Source organism: Pseudonaja textilis, chromosome Z (assembly GCF_049901715.1).
Source record: "Pseudonaja textilis isolate UNSWEBS1 chromosome Z, rPseTex1.2, whole genome shotgun sequence".
NCBI lineage: Eukaryota > Metazoa > Chordata > Lepidosauria > Squamata > Elapidae > Pseudonaja > Pseudonaja textilis.
The window spans coordinates 56,869,077-56,888,961 of NC_142008.1; the positions used below are offsets into that span (position 1 = coordinate 56,869,077).

Below are 19,885 nucleotides of genomic sequence, written 5' to 3' on the forward strand. Positions count from 1 at the left end.
GGTTATCTCCATGGAAACCCACAGTGGCCGGAGTGACTTCTACAATTTGTGAAATTGCTTCATTGGGAAATGTGACTGATGACACATCTTGGGGGGAGGGGGGAACAGGATCAGAGCCAAAGTGTGAATTAAGTGAGGTCAGAATTGGCTCCGCTTAGTCCATGCTGACATGAAGCTCCTAATAAATAACTGGATTTCTTTTGAAGCTTGGCCTGAGGCTCACAATTTAGTCATGGCATCTGTCAGAACATTGACAGTGGACTTGATCACAATCATTTAATTAGCAAGTGTGTACTGACTTCTATTTAACATCAGTTCAAATGTAATTGGTTAATTCTGAAGACAGCTACATCCCTTCTTATAGGAAGATATACACGTATGCAATTGAGCTCATTATTATACATTTTTTAATTTTAATTTTTCCCACTAAAAGATTTCAGTTTGTTTTTTAAATTGAATTATACAACTTACATTATTCTTCATTATTCAGAAAAATTCTGAATTGATTTATTTGGTCAGGGATTTTTTTAGATCTCAACAATCTGGCTTTTAACAGGGATGTTTTTTTATACCCGCTGTATCTAAAATGATATCATATCTGTACCAACATCACTAAAGGTATCATGAAATTAGAAAGCTTGTGTCAAACCTGGAGCAAACCATTATATCAGAGATACTGTAAACCATTTCAGATCAACTATTCAGCATGACTACTTTGCTTGTTTCAGATTTTACACAAAACAAAATCCAGATAGGTAAGTAGGGCTTGCTAGCACACATTCTCTCCTCATTTTGTGCCTTCCCATATAAATTTCTAGCACAGAATATCCAACTAAACTACCACTGTCAATTTTTATCTTTCTTATCTCCCTGTTAATTTCTATCAAAAGTCCAAATACACTTTTTCTTCAGAATCTACTCTCCCTCTCAGTTACTACCAACATCCCATGTGGCATATCACACTAGGCCCTCTGCTAACAATTATTTTGGTTCCGTTCTGCCCAAAGCAAGTGTCTCACATATCAAACATGAATGTTTCAATTCAGGCTCACATCACGGAAAGCTAACAGTTCCTATGCAAAACACTTTACACATTGCTAAACCTCACTTACCAGAAAAATCAATTTCTTCTCTTTTCAAATACTTGCCCATTTTTGGTAGCTTGAATGTTTGATTCTTGATTAATCCTTGAACTAAGAGCTTATGAAAAGGTTCTCTAAGGACAGAAAAATGTTGAAGAGGTCAATATACATTTCAAGAATAATTATTTATATAATATTGATGATGGAATATCACAATAAGCATATAGCAAACAGAATTTTGAATTTTCCAAAGTCAACTATACATCAATATATTTGACGGATTTTGAACTGGGGAAATTAGAGAAACGTAATATGCTCATTAACTAATGATTAGAAACATAAATGCAAAAGTATAATAAAATTGGGAGCTATTCAACTATAAGGATATACATTACCTACCTTTCCTAATTAGGTGCTGTGCAAGTCTATTGTTCTACAATTTCCATATTTCTTAGCCAACTTGACTAAAGATATTTTGTTACACAGACAGTAGTCTGCCCAATTTTTAGACAGTGAGCATTCCTTGTTGGATAATTCCAACTCTGAATAGCAGGAAAGACTCAAGACTCAAGTCATGAAAACTGTCCCCAAGAACTCTTTTAATCAGATATCCTTAACTCAGATTCTACTCCATTTCTTGCTGTCCAGTGCAAAAAACAGATAAGTCAGGAGATGAATGCTAAATATTTAAGGCATTTCAATGAATACTTAAGTAGAGAAAGATATGCAGTTGGAAGATTTTAGTAAAATAATATAATATAAAATAATGCATGAAATAATACAGTACAATTTTCCAAAGTAATTAGTAATAATTGGTGGAATTGATAAATAGCAAAAGGAGAGATTTCTTTTTATACACAGATATTTTGACATTAAAGATCAATCTAAAACTTCCAACCTTTACATGGAAAAGTCAACTTAAGGTAAGATTATATATATAATGGTCTAGCAGTTAAGGCACTAGGTTATAAAACAATAAATGATAGATCAAGTGTCAACTTAGCCAAGAAAGCCAGCTGGGTGACTGGCCAGTCAGTTTCTCTCAGTCCAGCATACCTCACAAGATTATTATTGTGGGGAAAATAGGAGCAGGAACGTGGATATGTTTGCAGCCTTTGAATTATTTGTAAGAATACTAAGGGATGCAAATAAATAAATAAAATAACTCTTCCGGCTCAGTTAATTTTTCAAGAATTTTTTAACTTTTATGATATAGTGCAGATTCACATATGTTGATTCAAGCTAAGTTTTCAGTTTGTGTTTGCCTGAAGAAATTGTTACTTGTAAAAGGTCAAAATATTTTACCATCTATTGCTATAAAAACAAAGTCTTGTTTGTAAAGATGAAGAAGAGAAAATAATGAACAACAGTATAAATAGAGTGCTTTTAAATGTATGAAAATCTGGAACCAGGTGAAACTGAATTATTAGAAACTCTGTTTCCTAGTCTACTTCCATTTATTGTTTCATTCATTAGCAGTTATTTATTGATAATATTACAATTAGAGTTCCATTTCCTGGTTATAAGAAAAGCCACAAACTAACTGCTTGGCAATTAATTTAGTGGAAAAAACTGCTTCCAATTTTAGTCATTAAATTTTAGTCATTAAATTTTAGTCCACAATTCTGGACTACTATTATTTTTTTAGGTAGTTAATTTTGTATCACTGTTTATCCTTTACTAGCTTTGATATAGCATAGTAAATAACTGGGACCCCTTTTTTGCTTGTTCTCCTGAGTAACAAATGAAATTACTTAACATGGAATTTAAAGAAGGAAAAAAATAAAACAAAAGAAAAACTTATATACAGATGATACATTCTACATATATGTAGAATGAAGGTACAGATTTTTATTGTTAAAGAGGAATGGAAATCTCTCATGTTAATCCTAGTTCAGAACAGTTAACCAGAATCTTTCCCATCAAGATACAGAAGAGGGAGATGGATACAAAGGCACCTCCTTGGGCTCCCTGGATGACTCCCATTATAAAATATGAACTTACCATCTAAAGATATAACATAAAAGAAACAAAATGTGATTGGGCCAAAATAAAGACACTAATACTGTTTTTCCCCCACACCCCTTTTTCAATGCCTTTCTCATTATGATCTCTTTAGACAGTAAACCTTTGTAAAGACGAAGAGGAACTAATGAACAAAGAGCATGAAGACTTTTTTAAAAAAATCAAAAATGTACTATCCCTAGAGCTCTTCATGCAAAAGAATGGGCAAGAAATCCATTAAGAAACAAATTGTGTAAATGCAGTGAAAGAGAGAGTACTTTTGGCATAGTGGGCAATCTCCACTTTGCTTTTTAACCTCTGATTTCATTCCCTCTTTATTTCCATATAAGTCAATTTTGTTCTCTCCCCCCACCCTCACTCACACATACAGAGAGAGACAGAGAAAGAGACAGAGAGAGAGAATTTATATTTTGCATTTGCTGGAAGGCAAATGTCAAGTTTCCAGGTGATGAAATCCATTTAAAAAGAAAAGAGAAAAGTCCGTCTTCCAAAACCATTTCTTTTATTTAGGAAAGTATCAAATTGGCAAAGTCTGTTGTAATTCTGGATCTGACACAACCTGGAATTACACCACATAATATTGGAAATTAGAAACAGCCCCCAAAAGTCACATTCCCCAATAGAAATGAATCAATGTTGCCTGGTGTCATCAATCTCCACCTACAGGTTTTAGCCAGGTCAGTTTCTGTTCCCACAGGAAGGAAAAATCATCTAGCTTAAACAAACATCACTATTTCCGCTCCTCCCATCTTAGGAATGTGGCAAACCTGAAACCCTCCCCCTGTAACCAGCAAAAAGAAAGGAATATACAATAGGGCTAAATAAAATGGCTACGCATATGTCATTTTCAGCCTTGACAGCAGATTGATGTCGAAGACACTGAATAGGTCAAAATTACTTTAAGACAGGGGTAAAATTCAACCACCTTGGTCCACCTCGGGCAAGATGGTAGGGACAATTTGAATTGGTTTGCTGAACCAATAAAAATCACCCTTGGTTGGCCCCGCCCACGTTCATTCGGTCACCCGCAGCGTACCTATGTCAGCAATGGGGGTGGGCTGGTGGCATGTGAACTAATGTGCGCAGTGAGGGTAGTACAAAGGAGATTGCGGCATGATTGGAGCCCTTCCCAGGTATTCCCTGGCCTGCGAGGGGAAGGTGCTGTCAACCTTCAAGAATCTTTCTTCTGCCTGTCTTTCCGGCTGCCATAGTAACGGGGTGGGGGGGGAAAGGAAGGTTACATTAGGCTTGGGGGGGAAGTGTGCTGGAGGCTTGAGCTGGTAAAACTTGGGAAAGCTTTCTTGTTTATGCTTACTTGCTTACTGTGCAGCTGCAGCATTCTATCTATCTAGGCCAAGGTCCGAGGTCAGAAGTCTGCATCATCACCTGAAGATGCCCCACATGGCATTATACATATCTCAGATTGGATGGCCAGTTTGAACTATTGTGGGTGGGAATGTTGCCATAACTTTGTATATGTGATTCTCGTGGCTAATTTCTCAGATCTTGAATTACTTTGATGCTACCACTTGATTTCCAGTAAAAGTCCTTTTCTCTATTAACAATGGAATCTAATGGTCTTTCTCGGATTTTGAATGGAGACAGCCTGAAAGATGCAATCTCCGGTGCCCCCCCCCCAACTTGCAATGCACTCACTGCCTCTCTAGCATCTGCCAAGCCTCCTCCCATGCACTTCTCTTCCTCCTCGTCAGAAGTGCTTGCACACCCAGCAGAGAGGCTTGGCGAGTTCCAGAGGGGCAGTGAGAGTTTTGCGGCTCCTGGGGGTGTTCGAGCCTCCCACTCGCAACAGCTTTGACTGAGGGCATTGCTGGCAGCTACTTCCTGTGGCTCAGGAGGTCTGTGCTCTTCCCACTGCTGCTCAGCCTCAATGCACAGAGGCAGGAGGCAACAGCCACAACACAGGTTTCTTAGGGAGGCTGCGGGATTGCCCCACCTCCCCGCCGCATCTGGTCTTTAGTACATGGCTGCCGGGTGTCAGATTCCCACCATCCAGCAGCAGTTCCGAGGTTTCCTCCCCCCCGGGACAAGAGAGAGAGAGAGAGAAATGGAGGGAAAAAGAGAGGGGGGGAGACAGAGAGAGATATGAGGGGGGAGGGAGACAGAAAGAGAGAGGAGAGAAAAATGAGAGAGGAGAAAGACAAAGATGAGAGATGAGATGAAATGAGGAGAGAGATGAGAGAGAGGCCAAGTGACATCGACTTGGCCACACTGACCCACCCAGTCACATGACCACAGAGCCGGTAGGGAAAAAAATTGAATTTCACCCCTGCTTCAAGAGTTTTATATCTGAATAGCATCTTCCCAGCCCTAGTCTAACATTAACAAATGCATCATATTTTGGTGAGATTAGGCTATATGCTTTTCTTCATTACTACATTCTAGGAATTAGGACTGCATATCCCTCTCTTCCTAATCAGGTTTGCTTACTTTGCCTTTATCACCTCAATGGGACTAGTGGTCTGAGGACAAACGCTGCATATATATATATATATATATATATATATAAATCCAATATATTAAGCTCATATCTCATAGTTAGTTCCCTTGACTGTATGGTCAATGCCATGTACTTACTGTGCTTTTGTCAGCCGCTGCTGACATCATCAGAGTATTAAGCTACCATTACAGAGATCTTTGCCTTTATATACCATTAATCAATTTAGCCCTTGCACGCATAATAGGCCCTCTCAACTGCCTCCCATCCATAATTAGCTCTGTTGTTTTTGCTTCCGTCATGTTGGTCAAAGGAGACTTATCTCTTGTTGTTGCTTTCTGCTATGTGGCCGACCCAGCCTGGAATGTTTATCTCTAGGAGGTGATGTTAACATGCCAGCTATTACAATTTGTTGCTTTGCTCGTGACCTTGTAGTTGGCCTGGCTCGTCCTTCCTTATTCCTGTCTGCTATAACTTGAGGCAGTTCTGCCGAGCTCCTCTGTATTTGGACAGGCCTGGCTGTGCCTTCATAGGATGAGTCCACATGCCTAGGGATGGGGGGTGCCATTGGTCCCTGCTCCCCAATGGGAAGAGGTCCCTGCTCCTCCTGCAGGGTTTTCCCTTTCTTAGTAAGAACATTAAATATAATTTTAAGTTCCAGAGATTGCAGGATGTCTGTTTCTTCTTTTACAAGTATACCTGGAACTCATATTTTTAGAATAGTTTGAATGATTTTTTAAAATATTAAATATGTTTATGGATACCTGACAATAGTAGATGATAGACAAATATTTTGGAGGAGGAAAAAAAAGACATCTTTTGATCCTCTGTTAAATACAGTAAAATTATTATGTATATTGTTACATTCATCTGTGAGAAAGTGGGCAATGATTGGGCAATAATTCATTATGTGTGCACAAGTGTGTATTGTATGCTCAATCAAGTGTGTAGGCATACGTACACATGAACATACTTTTACATGCATATCTAGCATACTTTCAGAGTTGCATCTGATTAAGGATAAAAGCCACAGGTATTGTAAGACTGACATTACCCTGGCTGTACCACTTACTTGTGTTTAGTCATATTCTGATTATGACAAAAATGACTGAAAAACCTGGCAAAATACAAATGCAAGACTGCATGCTCCTTTCCTCCAATATATAGATCAACAGGCATCCAGTAATCAGCCAAATCTTTATCAAAAGGCCTAACAGAAAAAAACAGATTTCATTAAGAAATAAAAATTGTTAAAGAAGGTTAGAATCATTTCAAGTCATAACACTTCCTAAAACATTATTATCCTGATTTAAAGGGTATTGTTAATTTGAGACTGCCATTAGGGGAAAACAGGAATATATATTACAACAAAATCTATTCTGAACATTCACAACTTCAGCCATAACTTCAAAAGATAGTACTTCCTTTTTAAGTCACACTCTGTATGTGGCCTTGAATAGTAAAGGAGGTCAAACAGTTCTGTTGGAATTATCCAGATCTATGCTTTTGGCAGGTGATCAATCTGCTCATTCAGGTAAGAATATGTATAGAAGTAATCATTTAATGCACAGGAATATGACTGTAAAAATAGTAATTTTTACTAAAGGTAAAAATTTGTTCAGAATTAGACACATACACACACACACACACACACAGAGTAAACCAGGATTAACTAAATATTAACATAAAATCATTTCATTAGAATAAGTACTCTCCTAAACATAAATGGTGCCTTGTGGATTAAGAACAAGTACCAAATCCAAATTATGTCAGAGAAAATTGAACAGATAAGGATAGATTTGGGAGATATTAAAATAAAAATTGCTCTTACAAAAAGGTGAAAAACTGAACTCTCTTAAAGCATCTTTAGCCACCTGAAATTTGATACAACACATTCAGGCAACACAGCTACACAATATCATGTGTTTCTCTTTAAACTTGCTATACAAGGAAAACAGAATATGGAAAAAGATGAGGTTCTAGTTTTAGGATGAATAGCTCCAGTTTATTAAAGTTTTACTAGTTTCTTTAATAACGGTGTTTCAAGGGAAACCTCCTGAAATAACATGTTAGAGGATTGTTCTATGTTTATCTGTTCTTCATTTGCTATTGTGGATTCTTTGAGATATGGCAGATTGTGATATGGAAGGCTGCAGGGGTGGGATTCTACCAGTTTGCACCTATTCACAAGAACCGGTTGTTAACATTCTAAGCAGTTCGGAGAACTGGTTGTTAGAAGAAATTACTGGCCTAATCCTGCAAGGAAGGCAGGAAGGAAACATTCTGGTGTTGCTTACAGAAACTGCCTCTCCATTAACCCTTATTGCATTCTTGGCAGGACTAGACTTCCTGTCTCAGGAACGTCTCTGGAGTTTTTTTTCCTTCCTTTGCTGGTACTTTGCGTGTGGAGTGACCATTCAAAGTTACAATGGCACTGAAAAAAGTGACTTATGACCATTTTTTATACTTACAACTTTTGCAGCATCCCCACAGTCATGAGAGGCCAGGCGAGGAGATGTGTGCCTCTTGTGAGTGATATTGAGTTGGCCATGCCCAGCCAATAACATGACCACCAAGCCACGCCCACCCAGTCACATGACCACCATGCCCACCACCTAAGCCACGCCCACAGAAACAGTTGTTAAAAATTTGAATCCCACCCCTGGAAGGCTGGCTTGGAAAATGCTGGAAGTATCTAATCCTTCTGCCTGTTCACTTCACACACATTATATGCTGCAATCTATAAATGCTACCAATTCAAAAAGCTTTGAACTGTTTTTCATTTGCTTTGATAATTTTACTACTCTATTTATTCTGCTGAATATTTTTTACTAAACAATTCTATCAGAGGTATCATTTTCAGAACTGATCTCAAAATGGAGGTGGTAACATGTTTTTGAAATCTAACTCTGTGAAATTTAGCAGATGATAACTTGCTACAAATCTCATCCAATTCTATTTTTATTTCAAATAATTTAAAATATATTTGTAATATTATTTTTTCTGAATTTAAATAAGTTGGGTCCAAAACACGTTCCCTAAATTAGCTGTTGAGAATCTGGAAAATTTTGACAACATATACACTTCCAAGGGGGAGAGGTCCACAAGAGATAAGATTATGACATTTAAAGCAGCCAAAGACTAATCCTTTTATATTCTGTGTTTGCACTGAAGCCAATAATAACAGACTCACAAAAGATTCTCCTAGAAGAATCATTTGTTTGAACTGTGCTTCACATAAGTTAAAGACAAGGAATAGAAATGTTAGCTTCCACCTGGGGTTATAAAAAGACTTACCAGCCTATATATATAAAACTACATGTAAATGTAGAATGAAAAATATACAAATTACTTACTTTTCAGTATTATGAGGATCAGTGTACCTTAAATAATACCAAGCTGAATCAACAAAGGTATCCATTGTGTCAGTTTCTCTCCTTGCAGGCTTCTTACACCTGACAATAAATTATAATTAGTATTTCCAAGGATTTATTAAGATAAAAGGGAGTAGGAGTGGGGAAAGGGGTCTGTTTGTTAAGATGGGAGAAAATACATAAGATCCAGACTTTGGATTACTATACTCTTCCCCACCATCTATTCTGCTAATATAAGCAAATGGAGATCTAATGAGATGTGAAATCCTCAGGTCCTTGCTGAGGAAATCGGTAATTCAAAAGTATTAAAAATATTCCTATTATGATTAACAAAATAATGGATCCCCATCTTGACATTTATTGTATTTTATTTATTAAACAAATTTATACAGTTGCCCAACAGTTTGGCAAATTGACTAATGTTCTGAAAAATCTGGTGGGGGGAATCCCCCCCCCCCCAAATTCCCAGTGGTGGGATTCAAGCCAGGTTGCAGACAGGGCCCACTGCCTTCACAAAGGCCAAGACACTTCTCTCCCAGAGTGCAGTAGCCCTGCAGCCAATCCTGCACATGGCTCCAGGAACTGCTCTCCCGAACTGGCCCTGCAAGCTTGCTGAGTGCAGAGACGGCGACCCTTAGCAGGGGCTCTCTAGCAGGGGTGGGGGGAGAGATGCCTTCCTTGGGAAAACCAGACTAAGCAGGGGCAGCCCTATGATGCTTCTTCCTCCCCATCTGGACTCTGCTGGATTGCGGACAAGGGAAGCCACCCCCTAGGGAAAAGCTGGCCAGGGGAAATACCCGGAGAGGCGGGGGCATCCTAAGCAGGGAGAGTGGCCTTTCGTCGCCCCAAGTTGGCAAGGAGGGGCAGGCCCTGCTTTCCTCCTTAACGGGTAGGGGGGAAAAAGGAAACATGCTTTACTGAACCCGCCTCCCCCTTCTTGTTTGTGCCACATCTGTGGCCGCCCTGCAGGCGGATGACAATGCTTTGCTCTAGCAATGCCTGTGTGAGCAACCCAGGTTGGGCAACCCAAAGCCCTCACGGTTGCTCCTTCCAGAGACAGCTGACCAAAATGAGCCTTCTTGGGCCTTCTCCTGCCGTCCATTATGGGGGTTAGGAGATCAGCAGCGTTCCCTGATTTCAAAGGCCTCCTTCTAATATCCAATCAACTCCTCTTCTTTGGGAGGTGAAAGACCACTTTGAGGAGGAATCCTTTAGCTGGGCTCTGTGGGCACAAGGGACTCACACGCACCCAACTGAGAGCTGCCCATTTGCTGCCTTAACCCTTCCTGCCCTACCTTGGCCAAACCTGTCGTCAAACTCAGCAGAGGAACCAGGAAAGCCACTTTTCTCACTGGCTTGAGACTGGCTTAGCCGCCTACCCACTCCAGTGCCAGGTAGATCAGGAGAGGAGGTCACATAGTACAACCCTCAAGAACCCGGTGGCGGAGCAGCAGGCACAACTCGCCCTGCCAAGTTCCTCCCCACATGAGGTGGAGTTGCTCCAGAGTGTCTACCCTGTGCCTCACCCACCTTTTCAAATGTGGAGGATGGGAGCAGAGGTTTGCGCCAGTCAGCTGGCACAGTGTCAAGATGAGGCCAAGCAAGGAGGACATGGGGGCATTGGATGAGTGGGGCGCTTTGGGGGGCATCCATGCAGGGCCTCCCAGGACCCCCATGAGTGTCTGCCATGCCACTCTTTCTGAGACCCTGGATTTGCAATGCATATTGTGCAGGGTGGGAGAAACGAACACACACTCCAGCCTCCCAACTGTCTGCCTGAACCCGTGGAGGTAAGAGAAGTGGAGAGAGCTGGCTTTTTGCCTAGATTTGTCCAGCTGTCGGCTGTTGGGAGAAAAACAGACAGGGGCCAGGGGAGGAGGCTGTTTTCCCGACAGCCAGACAAACCTATGCAAAAAGCCAGCCCTCACGGCACCCAGCTTCACCAACAGCGGGCTTATAAAGGACAATCTTGAGCTGCCACCTGCCAAGCTAGACTGGAGAGGGAGAGCACGAGTGAGTGCCAAGACAGTGGGAGGAGGGAAGCCAGGCAAAGGGGTGAGCGAGGAGCATCTGCAGCATGCCATAGCACTGGGCTAGCAGCAGAACTTTTACACCCAGGATGGATCTGCCATGCTACCCATATGTATGTTATCTGCCAGCAGTGGATGGTATGTACAAAATGAGAGGCTTTGCCTCCCTTGGGCAGTCTCTCATTAGTGCCAGAGAGAGGATAAGGCATTGTGTACCTGCCAAAAAGTCTTTCTGACAGCCTCACCTATAGCAGAGATGAGAATATCAACTGTCTTTAGCCCCCAATTCTCCTTAAGCATTGCCCAGCGAGGAACAGCACTTGCAGACTTAGAAAGTCTGCCTAAAGCAGATGAAGCCTTATCCGTAGGACAAAGAAGAGGTATTAATAGGGTTAGATATTAACAGTTTTTATCTGAAGGAAGGAGGAGGAGCAGGGAGAAAAAAAGAGGGAAAGTAGCCTAGTGAGAATACCTCACTCACCAGGTCCTAAAGCACCACTATAAGAGAGCAAGAGCGAGATCCAATCCAACGTGTGTGTGTGTGTGTGCATGAGAGAGGGGGCGGGGAAGAGAGAGATCCAATCCAACCCAATCTTGGAATTATATCAGGGCTGGTGCTGGTGTGTGCTCTCCCCCCACCCTCTCTCTCTCTTACTGCGGCAGTGTTTCAATGCCTGGTTGGCAAGGTGCTTTCCCTCTTTCTTTCCTCCTGCATCCCCCTGCCCCACCCACCGGAGACCCATGGGTTCCCTCCCCAATCTTGCCTGACCCATACAGGCACCACCCATGCGAGTGATGTCAAGTTGGTCACACCTACCCAGCTGGTTATTATGGCAGAGAATTAATACCACCAAATGTGCAACCCTAACAGATATGATCTGCAACATAGCCTGCCTTCCCATCCTGGTGGACTGGGTGGATATAAAGGGCGACAGGCTGTCCTTCAAACAGCCTGACCCCAAGGCATGTAGAGATTTAAACATGGTAACCAGCACCTGGAAACACACTGACAGCAAATGCAGCGCCGATGACACATGCACAAGTCTAAGTTTGAGCAAAAATGTTCAAACTGCTGAATTCTGACTCAACTGAAACTTTTGGATACTCTTCAAGGGCAGCCCAATACAGAGCACATTATAATAGTCCAGATGTAATAGACTTTCCATTAAATAAAACCCTTTGCACTGGGCTTAGAATATTCTTCTAACTAAACCAAGGGTCACCAACCTTTTGGACCTCAGGGACCACCAAACTCATAATTTTAAATCCCGTGGACCAGAGACCCTGGGAAAATCCCCCCAAAAGGCTGCAGAAAAATTCCCCACCCCATTTTCCTACCGATTGACCATTCTTTATTTGGGATCGCAGGATACTGTCTCCAGTTCCATTTTCAGGGGGAGAGAGAAAGGAGGAGGGGGGGAGACTTTTGGCTTCATGCTGGAAAGCAGCAGAAGCAGAAGTCTTTCTTTCTCTCCCCCAAATTCCCCTAGAAATTAGTCTTTGTGAGAATTGTCATGCCGGCACAGCCTCTTGGAGTGGGATGCTTTGCAGGATCCCAAAGATTCATTTCTGGTGGATTTGGGGGGAGAGAAAGAAAGACTTCTGCTGCTTTCCTCATGTGCAGCCAAAAGCAGAAGAAGAAAGAAGCAGCCCGGTGGCCAGGCCAGGTGCGTGGGGCAAATTTCCTCCATCTGCCCTTTCTTCCCTCTCCTCACTACATGTTGTTCACAATGCAAGCGATGCAAGCCTTGTGTTCCCATGGGCCATGTGGGTGGCGCAGCCTTCTGTTCCTGTGCAGCCTGGATTAATTGCTTTGGGGGATGCTTTGGGGGTGACATTTCTCTGCAGACCACCAAAATTTTCTTGCAGACCACCAGTGGTCCCCAGCCCACTGGTTGGCGACCACTGAACTAAACTAAATCAGCTAGCTGTAACTGACCACACCTGTAAATGGATTATAAGTTTCTTAACAAACAAGAAAAAGGTGAAGCTAGGCAAAATCACATCATGTACCTGCACAATTAGCATAGGAGTCCTTCTGTTAAAATACTGAAGTTTGCAGAGGACACAACAGGGATTGGTCTCATTTGAGACAACGATGAATCTGCATATAGATGGGAGGTTGAACAACTAGCTTTGTGGTGCAACCAGAACAATCTTGAACTAAATACACTCAAAATCATAGAAATGGTGGTAGATTTCAGGGGAAACCCTCCTATACTACTACCTCTTTACAATACTAGACAATACAGTATCAACAGTATAGATCTTCAAGTTTCTAGGTTCTATCATATCTCAAGATTTAAAATGGACATCTAATATTAAAATTGTCATCAAAAAAGCAAAACAAAGAATATTCTTTCTGTGCCAACTCAGGAAACTCAAACTGCTCAAAGAACTGCTGATTCTTTGAGTTCTACAGAGGAATTATTGAGTCTGTCACTTGCACCTCTATAACTGTCTGGTTTGGCTCTGCAACCAAAGAAGACAGACACAGACTTCAATGGATAATTAGAACTGCAGAAAAAACAATTGTTACCAACCTGCCTTCCATTGAGGACCTGTATACTGCATGAGTAAAAAAGAGGGCTGTGAAAATATCTACAGACCCCTCACATCCTGGACATAAATTGTTTCAATTTCTACCTTCAAAACTATGCTATAGGGCACTGCATACTAGAACAACTAGACACAAGAACAGTGTTTTTCCAAATATGATCACTCTGCTAAACAACTAATTTCCAGAACACTGTCAAACTATTTAGTAAGACTATTACTATTCTTCTTCTCATCCTTCCTATTGCCTATGTCTTCCAACTTGTAACTATAGCCATGTTGCTTGTATCTTTACAATTTATATTGTTTTATTTGTTCTCTAGTATGATTTGCTTGCTTATTAGTAATCTATGACTATCACTAATTGTTGTTTCTTATGATTCTTGATGAATGTATTTGTTCTTTATGTACACTACCAAAGACAAATTCCTTGTGTGTCCAATCACACTTGGCCAATAAAGAATTCCATTCCATTCCATTCTCTTGTTCTCTGTCTGTTGAGACCACTGCCACATTGACCATTAAAATCAATTAATTTTGTCTTGATAATTTTAAATAATCTCTCCATTAATCATCTTATTATTCTAATATTAAATCAGCATCAGTTGCCATTAGATTTGTAATGGGAACGAAGTACAGCTAAATTAATATGTACTCACCCTTTTTATTGGAAAGGGCAGGCAACAAGATGCCTCCATATATTCTAATTTATTCCATGATTTCCAATTAGCATGGCCAGCAGCAAAAAACTTATGTTATTGCAGCCAGAGCAATTAGATTTTTTTTTAACATCTTAAAGAATGGAATAAGAATAAGAGAGTGCCACTGGACTACAATTAAAGAAATAAGGCACAAAGGGGAGGCAAATTTTTTTATTCCTTTTCCATCTCCAGAGAAAGCGATGAGGAAAGTGAAAATACAATAATTTACACAGGAAGCTAGTTGAAAAAACTTTGACAAGACTTGATTTTAAGAAAACTGTACTGGTATTTCAGATATATCAAGCAAGAACTTTAGAAAGTTTTTGTTTTTTCCCCCTTTTTTCTAATACACACACACACACACACACATCATTATTTTCTTCACAACTTTCACTGGCTATACAATATATTCAGTGGTGGGATTCAAAATTTATTACTACTGGTTCTGTGGGTGTGGCGTGGCATGGTAGGGTGTGGCTTGGTGGGTGTGGCAGGGGAAGGATACTGTAAAATCCCCATTCCCTCCCCACTCCTGGGGGAAGATTACTACAAAATCCCATTTCCCCCCATCCCACCAACCTGTTTTCCAGCTCCGTTCTCCTGTGCAGGGCAACAAAAGAAGATCCAGCCAATCAGCTGGGACTTGGGATGCAGAAAATTGATGGGGTGGGGCCAGTGAGAGGTGGCATTTGCCGGTTCTCTGAACTATTCAAAATTTCCGCTACCGGTTCTCCAGAACTGGTCAGAACCTGCTGAATACCACCTCTGAATATATTGGAAGAAATGGAGAAGCAGAGCAATAGTGCCATCTAAAGGCAGGAATGAAAATTACAAGGCAAAATTATAGAATAACACAGACAATAAATATAACCTTGGAGCTTGAGAACAAAGCGATAAGCAGCTGCTGTTGGACTAAAGATTTCAAAGAGAGCGAAACTCTGATACTGTTTTTTCTTCTTGTCTTGTTTGAAGAGTGTAGCTCTTGGAGCTTAAAGCAGCAGATAAAAATAATAGAAAGTGGATATCTCCTTTTTAGGTTTGTGTTTTGGACTTTGCCTTTTTCTCTGTGCACTCTCTCCTTGGATATAAAATAGCTGGTAGTGAGCTTTTGGGGCATGGCGGGCCTATTTGGATTACAATCTTTGGTCATACTTCCTATAAAAAATGGATTAGGGTTTGAAGAACCCGAAGAAAAGAAGAAATTAAAAGACTGATAGTAATCTGGCTTGATATTTGGATTATAAATTTATACAATTAGAACTATATTTTTTTGGAACCTACTGGGGGAAAGCAGAAAACAGAAGAGGAACCATCTGGATCTTTAGTGGATTATAACTATTGAAACACTCTGAAATATTTTAAAATGAAGAAAACAACTTCTGCACCATCCTCAACTTCATCATCGGCAGCCCAGATGGACAGAGAACTCTGGACACTCTACTGCAACAAGAGAAGGCAAATACAGTGCAAGAAGAATTGAAATCTATGATATAAGCCATGCATGAGGATATGAAAGAAAAAAAGGAAAAAAATGGAAGGGAAAATAGAGAAAGTAGAAGAAAAAATAGAGAACTTCCAACAAATGGAGAAAAATGATCAACATCTACAAAAAGAGTAGGAGAACTTGATTATAGATTGACATTGGCAGACACAAATAAAGAAAAAACAATTACAACATTAGAGATGGATCGAGCAGATTATTATCTGAGATCCCAAAATATGGAAGAAAAAGGAGAGAACCTAGTGGAGATAATGGCAGAGCTATTGGCAGGGGCTTTGGAGGTGACTAAAGAATTTATTTTTTTTGGCAGCAATAGATGAGATCTTCAGAGTACACGCTAGTTATGCGATGAGAAATAGTGTCAGCCTTCAAGATCTACTGCTTTGCATCTTTTCTACTGCCTTGCATCTAGGCATGATATTCTCCTCTGAAAAAAAAATCTGAAAAGTAGCCAGGGGTGCAGGGTTGCCTAAGCACCCGCCGCGGTCCACGCAGCACCCCAGTGGGAATTAAATTGGCAACGCCCCCTTGAAGCTTTAGCAGAGTATCAGGCAAAACTTTGCAACGAGGTTCGCTTCCTTCCTGCATTCGCTCTCGCGTCTCCACTGCCCGCCCCGTGCATGCTCTTTTGAGGCCAGCCAAAAGAAATGCACCAAGAAATCGCACATACAACACCAACACTAGCAACAACACATATTCATACTAACCAATTAATGGCCTCCATCCTGCTCTGGGTTCCCAGGCCCACTGGCAGAACCAAGTTTTCAGGGCCTTCCAGAGGAGTGTCAGAGTGACAGCCAGTCTAATCAGGGGGGTGGGGGGGTATGATGTTCCAGAAAGAGGGAGCTACCATGGAGATGTTCTCCCGAGCCCCTGCCAGCCCCCAGAAGCCCACCCCTACTCCTCCTGCTCTTTCTCCCAAGGAGACCCTAGGACCAGGCCAGGTGTGGACAGTAGCAGCCCCAATTGCTTGGCTGAACTTGTGCTTCATACCCCCATCTTTGCTGCACTCACACAATGCCATCACCACCCCCAGCCCGGAAGTAACACTCACCCGAGCCTTCTGGCCAGATTGTGAACCACCCAAGGAAAAGTTTGCAAAGAGCAGAACTTGAAATGCCCTGCTGCCTTCCCCATTGACTTTGCTTGGCAAGTCGGCTTAATGACTCATCCTCCTCACTTAATGACTGCGATGGGCACTGCCAGGATTGCTGTCACTATGCAATGGGACCCTGAACTTTATAACCATGTTATTGATGATAAAAATCCTGGTCCCAAACATCTGATGTTTCCTTATCTCCCAGCTCTGGTGGGACAGGTAGACGTGACCGGCAATAGATAACCTGGTTCCAAGCTACTTCCACATTGAGTTACTCCCTTCTTGTACGCTGCGGTCAGAAATGACCTTGCAGGCGAGCTTTTTCCAGTCAGGAACGGACTGCCCCCCCGAACCCCAGGCAGAGTAAACCTCGCCGCTCCCACCCCACTCCTTCAGCTTGGCAGCCTCCGTACCGAGGTCAAAAGGCAGATCGTGGGGAGCCTAAGGCGCGCAGGACGCTTTTAAAATTATTATTATTACTTTATTGGCCGGGACGAGTAGTTTCCCCAAGGGCATTTTGGGTGCAGGGACGGAGCGCAGCGCCTGTGTTTCCCAGGGCTCCCCCCCTTCATCCTTTGACCTCGTGCTTCTGGTTTCCTTGGGGAATCTCCTCCACCGAACAAAGCGGGGATGTTCCGCCGGCACGCTGAGCGGCCTCTTCAGTCATTGCAGGGGAACGCGGTGGCACTCCCGCAACTACCCAGGGGATGGGGCTTCCATTCATTCCCTGAAGCCGCCGGCCAGCGCTAGGTTAGCTAAACCGCTTGGAGCGGCAAGAAAGGTGCCAATTCACCTTCTCCCCGCGAACCGCCAGCCTTAGACTCACTTTCTTTGGAAAGGGGGCCTTACGGCTTCCTTCCCAGCTGGAGAAGATGACGGGGCGGGGTAATTCAAGCTGCTGCTGCCACCGCCAATCCTCCATGGGAGGAGCCCCGTCAGAAAACTTGTGCCTCTGCCTCTCCTCAGGCCGTTCCATTTGGGGGGCGATTCCCCCAAAAAATCAGAATTCCGATTTTAGTCGGAAGAATATCATGTCTGCTTGCATCTTTTGGCTGCCATAAGTAATGGGGGGAGGAGAGGGGATATGGTCTGGGAAGAGAGCTGGAGGTGTTACATTCTTGTGTTGTGTAAATGAGGAGTGGGGGGAGTATAAATTCCTGCTTTTAGGTTTCTATTTCTTGCTTACCTTTCTTTTCTCTGCGCAGCTGCAAACCTTTATCAAAATATGCCAAGGTCAACGGACAGAGGCCTCATCACCACCTGAAGATGTCCACATGATCATATTCAGAACTTTTAATTGGAAGAATCTTTTGAACTATGGGGGGTGGAACAACTTCATCACTTTGTATATGTGATCTGCGCGCCTAAATTCTCAGATTCAGAATCCTATTTGATGCTACCACTTCATTTTTCAGTAAAAGAATTCTTTTCTCTAATTTATGGAGTCTTAAGTATTTTCTTTCTTGGATTTTGAATAGAGCACCGACTGACAAATAGACTCACTAGAGAGGTCCATGTAAGATTTACGAAAAAAGCAACAAAACAGAGTGCAGAAGGTAAGTGTCAGTCTTCAACGATGCTACCATACTTCCCGATGGAGTGAAGCCCGACACGTTGCCATGGTTGGGGGCAAGTGTTCCAGTCCTGGAAATCCCGGGATGGGCCAGTTTCAATGAGGATTGACAGCTCCAGGCACAGCGCCCCTCTCCTTTTTGGCGTGACCAGCTGTGTGGAGCACCCATCCTACCTTCAAATTCACTTATCAACTGTTTGGCGTTTCACGTTTTGCGCATAGGGGTTTTCAACTCGGTTGGGCTGGGGCTGGTGGTACGGACTACAGGGTGGGACGGCAACTGGGGAGGTGTTGTCAGGGGAACTGCACAGTAGTTAGGATTAACTATGGTTAAAATCGTGGGGTGGCAGTGCACAGGGTTAATGCTAGGGGTGGATGTTAGGTATTTGCTAGGGGCGGATGTTAGGTGCTTATTGGGAGTGGAAAGGGATTATAAAAGGCGCTGAGAGGCAGACACTCTCAATACTGGCTTTGCTTGGGATTGCCATTTGTTGCTGTTGTTGGAGGAAACAGATCATAATAAACATATCTTGCTACAACAGAACTGTGAGTAAAGTGGTTTATTGTTAAAGTTTCATTAAATTCCAACGGAAGCTGACAGTGAGGGATGATCCCTTAAAGTACAAAGGGAAAGAAATAGTGGTTCTAAATTAAATACCAAGAAGAGTCAGAGACTTAAGAAGGGAATATCAGTTCCTGACAAAACAATTAAGAGGGTTAAATTTTAGGTAGCTGATACCAGAGGGGATACTGGTAACTTGGCAGGAACTGAGTCATAGACTAGACTCAATAGAGAAGGCGGAGCAATTTTATGATAATTATTCCGGGCCACAAGAGGAAGAGAGAGTCAGAGAGGTAAGAGAGGAAAGATACCAGGAAGAAGTAGAGTGAAAGCATGACAAAAACAAAAGGAAAGAGACCAGGAAGAAGAAAAAGCAAAAGAAGCAAGAGACAACCAAGCACACCCTAAAGCTTTTTTTAGAATGGTGGAAGAATTAAGCATCCAAGATGTATGGAGAGAGATTCACCCTGAGAAAAATCAATACTCATTTTATTCACATAGACATCTGTCATGGTCCATAATAGATACGATGTGGCTATCAGCAGAGTTAACACCGAACATACAAGAGATAAACATTGAAATAGGTACTTGGGCAGACCATAACCCAATAAGAACTATCTGGAAAGGACAAAAAAAGAAACTTGAGATGGACAATGAATCAAACAATACTTAAAGAAAAGGAATATATTACGTTTATGGAGAAAGAATTGGACTTTTTCTTTAAAGAGAACAGAAAAGAAGATACTTCATTACAAAATGTACGGGATACTGCAAAAGCATATATTAGAGGATTGACAATAACATATATAGGAAAGAGTATCAAAAAACAAGAAACAAGCACAAAGAAAGTTGGAAGAAGATTATAAAATATTAGAGATGGAACTACAGAAAGACCCACAAAAAAAGAATATAAAATATAAAATGGAG

The 19,885-nt window shown here is 41.8% G+C and overlaps 1 protein-coding gene across 8 annotated transcripts in view; it reads right to left on the reverse strand.

The window, feature by feature from the left end:
- Nucleotides 1–19,885, reverse strand: part of LARS2 (leucyl-tRNA synthetase 2, mitochondrial) — a 207,028-nt gene that overhangs the window by 85,219 nt on the left and 101,924 nt on the right. For all 8 annotated transcript variants that reach the window (XM_087916743.1, XM_087916748.1, XM_087916742.1 and 5 more), the window contains 3 exons: nucleotides 8,919–9,017; nucleotides 6,635–6,772; nucleotides 1,113–1,216 (listed from right to left, as the gene is read on the reverse strand). In XM_087916743.1, the coding sequence (XP_087772869.1) occupies nucleotides 1,113–1,216; nucleotides 6,635–6,772; nucleotides 8,919–9,017 (341 nt within the window). The remainder of the gene's footprint in view (nucleotides 1–1,112; nucleotides 1,217–6,634; nucleotides 6,773–8,918; nucleotides 9,018–19,885) is intronic.